We start from the raw sequence: 6,000 nt of genomic DNA, 5'->3' as shown, positions 1-6,000 counted from the left end.
TTATGCGGCACATAGCTACACCATGCGCGCATCAGCTCTGCTACACCATGCACATTAGCTCTGCTACATTATCAGCAAGTATGTAATACATATTGGCGTGATGTGATGCAAAATCAGTATTTACTCTGCAATAGTAATGACAGCAGTGGGCAGGAAAGAAAGCTAAGGGGGCGAGTATCCAAACAGACCAATTACAGAGATGCATGATGGGAAATGTAGTTTCTTGGGTGGCGCCATCTTGGATATAGATCGGCTTTTAGAAAAACTCAGGAATGGCAGCAGCTAGAAAGACAGGAGATGGTTCAAAATACACATGGGGACTTGGTGAGTAAGAACAGCTAGTATTACTTTTTTTTAGCCCTTATGTGGATAACCCCTTTAAAATTAACTAATAAATGAATAACAAGACATGAGACCCTGTAAGATTTTAACACTTAGGCCACTTTAGTTCTTCAATAAGGAAAATGTCACCAGAACATACTGTACGGCCAAGCTTCCTCAGCTCAGATTTCAGATAACAGCAGCAAGGCAAACTTACTGAGAGACCATTTCTTTTAAAGAATGGCTTTACCCCACTGTACAGAAATAAAATCACTTCATGACACCAAGGAACTCAAAAAAGGGGCGAGAGGGCAGGCCGCAGCTCCTCCTTCTACTGACCGTGCAAACTGACCCGGCAACCAGGACTTTTATCACCTCCTTACCAAACCTTTACCTGATTGGGAAGTATACTAAAGTAATGTGATGCTACCACTACCCAGTGAACAGAGTCAACTGCTTCTGGCCTTTTCACTGTGTATAGGCCATCAATCATGTTAGCCTGGAAAACCTTATTGACCTATCTCTAAGATCAGTATATCCTCTGGTGTATGGAGTGAACTTTTCACAACAACACGAAATAATGACCCTCTGTCATAAAATTCTAAATGAGTGATATAATCCTTTAAATTTTCATTTAAGACCCAGTAAAACCTAAAGAACATTTTCTAAAAAGGTGTGAGGATAGCTCAGATGCGAGGTATAGCACAGATTTCAAAAGGCTTGGGGGAGTTTGTAGACCCCAGTGCTGGAGTGAGGTCTAGTTGGGCTTCTTGCCGGGCCTTGAATGTGAGATTTTGAAAAAGTGTTGTGAAAAAAAGGAAGATCTCCATTTTAGCCAAGGTCTCGCCAGCACAGCTTCTTTTGCCTTAAAATAATAATAATAAAAAAAAAAAAATTTAGTAAATACAAATAATGAGAAGAATATAAATTGCTATCTGAAAATTGTTCTGCTACTTGGTCAAATGAATAAAAGGCCCCATATGCCACCATATGAAACCACCATCCAGGAATCTTTATGCCCCTACTCTTCATAGAGAAGAAAAACAGACTTATGTGTACAGACTGGGTCTATATAGGGGAATGTAATTACCATAGATTTTAAGAATTTACATGGGTTGTCCACATTGAACAACCCTTTTTAACGTCAGAAGTAGGGATGGTCCGAACCTGCCGAGGTTCGGTTTTGTACGTACGCGAACTCTCGGCAATGACTCCCGCTGTCTGCCCACCCCATGAAGAGGGTCGATACAGTGGGAGGACCCCCTGGAAAACCGGGATACAGCCATAGCCATAGGCTGTATCCCAGTTTTCCAGGCGGTCCTCCGGCTGTATCCACCAGCTGCACGGAGCAGCCAGACAGCAGGAATCTGATGCCGAGCGTTCAGGTTCATACGAACCCGAACCTCGGCAGGTTCGGACCATCCTTAGTCAGAAGGGTCCACTGACTAGAACCTGACATCCCTGTAGTGCCTCCGCAGTGCAAATTTGGTATTACACAATAGTAAATTAAAATGAAAAAGCTTTCTGAGCAATGCATGGACATGGACAATAAATCAAAGTCCTGTGTGAGGACTGCCCTCTATAAGCTCTATATTGCCTGTTGATAAGCTGATTCCGACTACGATTTATAGACGTTATTTAGTATGGATAACCTGATTCCGACTACAATTTATGGACATTTTTTTAGTATGGACATTACCTATAGAGAATGGTATGAAGGCCTCATTCTTTTTGAAATTTCCTTCTGAGTCAAGAAAGTGTTCGGGGTAAAACTCGTCCGGTTTCTCAAAGTATGCTTTGTCCATATGTATAGAGTGCAGCACCGGGAGGACTGGAGTTCCCTGGGGGTTGAGAGAGAAAACATTGTTACAAATATTTCTAATCAAATATGTGGTGTATACAAAGCATACAATGTGTACATGTGGTCTGTACTGTTTGTCCCTTTTTGGAGAACATGTAGATACATTCTCTAACAATGGACAATGGCAATAGTTGCCCAGCCATGTTTGATTGGTTAGGGTGGTGTCAGCACCCAGTAGTGTTGAGGCCCGCAACATTTTCAGGGGCCCAATAACACCAGGGCTGTTGATTATCGATGATAGCTGTATGTGGTCCTGGGGGGGGGGGTTTGCCAACAGCAGCCCTTAGTTGTCCCTGACAGATGTGCCTCCATCCAGCACAGTCAGTTGTTGTATCTATAAGGGGGACTAAAAAGGATAGAGCATCTATAAGGATGACAGGGGGGACTATCTTTAAGAGAAACTAAACAGAGGGGACACCTAAAAGGAAGTTACACAGAAGCACAGAAGGGGCCATCTATGAGGGGCAATCTGAAAGGGGGACTAAACAGAAGGGGGACATTTATAAGGGGGACTAAAGAGAGGGGGCCATCTATAAGTAGGTTAAATAGAGGAGGGCCATTTATAAGGGGGTCACACAGAAGGGGGCCATCTATAAGGTAGGGCTACACAAAAGTGGGCCATATAAAAGGGGGCCTACAGATAAGGAGGCCATCTATAAGGGGGACTACACATAGGGGGAGGGGGCATCTATAAGTAGGTTACACAGAGGATGGCCATCTATAAGGGGGCCTACACAGAGAGGGGAACCATCTATAAGGGGGGGGGGGGCTACACAGAGGAGGGCATCTATAAGTAGGTTACACAGAGGAGGACTATCTATAAGGGGGTTACACAGAAGGAGGCCATCTATAAGGGGGGCTACACAGAAGTGGGCCATATAAAATGGGGGGGGTACAAAGAAGGGGGCCTGATAAAGGGGGGGGGGTACACAGAAGGGGACCATCTATAAGAGGGGCTATGCAGAAGAGGGCCTGAGGCCATATCACCACAGGGCCCACAAAATCCTGGAGTCAGCCCTAATTGCACACATGAGAGAACATCAACATGAGAACGATTTGATACACAAGGTTTCTGGGTCTTAAGGCAATTCAGCAATGTGCCTATGGTTTTAATCATTTGTTGCAATAAGAAACTGATGGTGAAAATGGAGGCACTAGGACCACTCGGTCTTAACAAAAGTCCTTTGGTGATCACTTTTTATGTTAATTTAATATATATATATATATATATATATATATATATATATATATATATACAGAGAGAGAGAGAGAGAGAGAGAGAGAGATTTATCAGACATGGAGTAAAGTGAAACTGGCTTGGTTGCCCGTAGCAACCAATCAGATTCCACCTTTCATTTTCCAAAGAGTCTGTGAGGAATGAAAGGTGGAATCTGATTGGTTGCTAGGGGCAACTGAGCCAGTTTTACTTTACACCATGTTTGATAAATCTCCCCCTATATGATGTTTATATGTTTTTACAATATTAGGTAATTGCCTGTTAGTGGGCAAATATATGGTGGTGATTTTTGCAGATGTAAATAAAGTTGGCCATATAAGGGGTTTGTATGGAGTTATGAGAATGGCCTTGAGATTGTCATTGGTCTTTTTATCTGTATCCAATTGCTGCTATGCAATAAAGAAAATGTTATTGAGAAAAGAGAAGTAGCAAGTCTACAAAGAAAACTTCTCCTGATCTTGACAGTTCCAGAGGTGAGAGCACTGTGTCAGGCTGGAAAGAACACACCACTTCCTGCAGGACATACAGCAGCTGATAAGTACAGGAAGACTGGAAATTTTTCAAATAATAAGTAATGTATGAATCTATGTATATCAGGTGATTAAAAAAAATCTTTTTCCTCTGTACTAACTCTTTAAAGAGCATTACAAACCCCATTACAAAGAGCATAATAAAGGCCTTATTAGAGACCCATATATGCTGTAAATAAGCACCGATCGTAGATCAGCTTTTTTTTACTGTTACTGTAGCCCCATTGACTTGAATGGGACTTTTTATCATTTGTAGATCCAAGCCTCAATCATATTATGGAGAGCTTACCTTTGGAATAAAATAGCCTCTGTATGTAACATCCTGAGAAGTTGCATGTAGTACAATTGGTGCAATATCTCCAAACCGTTGGATTTCATGTATGACGGCGTCTGTATACGGCATCTGTTTCCTGTGCTCCATTTGAGGTTGAGCTGATCCGATCACTTTGTCAATTTCATCATGAACTTTTTCTGTAAGAACAGAAGTATAGATTATATTTAATATTTATCACCTAAGCCACAAAGTAAACCTTACCTCCTACATTATCAAGATGGCAGCATGGATCTGAACCCTCTCCATACACAATGGGTGTTTGTTACAACTGATACCTACCATCAGTGGCCGGGATCAGAGATACCTCTCATATCAATAAGCTCCTATATGCTTTGGTCAATAGCAACTGCAGCATCTAGGAGGTTAGACATAAGGGAGGACTCCTTGTGTCACTCAATCGCCTCTGCCTACTCTCATCTACCTGGCCTCAGCAGAGGAGAGATTAACAATGAAGTATTGCTTACCTCTCCCCATTCCGGCGATGAGTGGCGGGTCTGGCCTAGGGTCCCCCACTGGAAGACATTTTCCCCTGAGATGTGGTGAGGCTGTAAAGTGCCGTCCCGCCCCAGTCACTGACTGGCTGAGTGGCCAATCCATCAGCCAGGTCATGACATGTTGCAGCACTAGCCACTAGGTGTTTCCCTTTTCTGCAACCTGTGTCCACTGCCTGTTGTCAAGGGAAATCTGTCTCTAGTAACAACCTAAGCAGGACGAATTATAGAAGGTGGGGATGGGGGGAAGGAAGACAAGGGAAGGGAGGAAGGAAGGAAGGAAGGAAGGAAGGAAGGAAGGAAGGAAGGAAGGAAGGAAGGAAGGGAGGGAGGGAGGGAGGGAGGGAGGGAGGGAGGAAGGAAGGAAGGAAGGAGCAGTCAAAATCAGAAGTAGAGTCAAAAGGAATGAGAAATGTAATGGAAGGGCTTATACTTTTACTTTTTGTTGGATACACACTTGGTTTTGGCTCAAAGAAAAAAAAAACTGTTGTTATAGTTGTGTAATGAAGACAGGCAAACTTTTCTCTAACTAGGATTTAAGCTTGCCTTTGAAATTTTGGATGGTGGCAGAGAGTCTGTTGTGTTAGAGAGTCCCAGAGTAGGAAAACCTGTCTGTCCTCATATAACTAAATCTAGCATTACATTCACCCAATATAAATAAATAGCCAACAATACAATGCATGGGTGGGTAGGTTCAAAGAGAGTAGCAGCCTCTTTCTATAGCTGACTAAGCCTTGTGGACACCCCCTAGGTATGTGTCTTACTTTGTATTTCTGGATACTTTATCATTAACAGAAGACTCCATCTTAAGGTAGATGATGTAGTATCCATTGCAGCACCAAACAGATCCCCCACGAGCACAATCAGGTTCTCATTGTGGAAATACTGAGTGGATTCTTGCTTTCCCTGTGCAAAAAAGTTATATATAAATACAAAGAGATAATACTAAAATATATCTTCACATATCTGAAACAGCGCTCTCTGCTGCCACCTCTGTCCATTTCAGGAACTGTCTAGATCAGTAGCAAATACTTATAGAAAACCTCTCCTGCTCTGGACAGTTCCTGACATGGACAGAGGTGGCAGCAGAGAGCACTGTGTCAGACTTGAAAAAATACACCACTTCCTGCAGTACATACAGCAGCTGAAAAGTACTGGAAGACTTACGATTTTTAAACAAAAATCATTTACAAATCTGTATAACTTTCTGACACAAGTTGATTTAT

At 42.5% G+C, this 6,000-nt stretch overlaps 1 protein-coding gene across 1 annotated transcript in view; it reads right to left on the bottom strand.

The window, feature by feature from the left end:
* Window positions 1-1,007: 1,007 nt before the first annotated feature.
* LOC138795289 (uncharacterized) overlaps window positions 1,008-6,000 on the bottom strand; it is a 59,611-nt gene continuing 54,618 nt past the window's right edge. The window contains exons 19-22 of the mRNA XM_069974280.1: window positions 5,539-5,680; window positions 4,239-4,420; window positions 2,021-2,162; window positions 1,008-1,186 (exon numbers count right to left, since the gene is read on the bottom strand). Coding sequence (XP_069830381.1) covers window positions 1,008-1,186; window positions 2,021-2,162; window positions 4,239-4,420; window positions 5,539-5,680 — 645 coding nt within the window. The remainder of the gene's footprint in view (window positions 1,187-2,020; window positions 2,163-4,238; window positions 4,421-5,538; window positions 5,681-6,000) is intronic.

The sequence above is a fragment of the Dendropsophus ebraccatus genome, chromosome 6 (assembly GCF_027789765.1).
Source record: "Dendropsophus ebraccatus isolate aDenEbr1 chromosome 6, aDenEbr1.pat, whole genome shotgun sequence".
Lineage (NCBI taxonomy): Eukaryota > Metazoa > Chordata > Amphibia > Anura > Hylidae > Dendropsophus > Dendropsophus ebraccatus.
The sequence above is the reverse complement of the archived record's forward strand: the minus strand, read 5'-3'. Positions and strand labels throughout refer to the sequence as shown.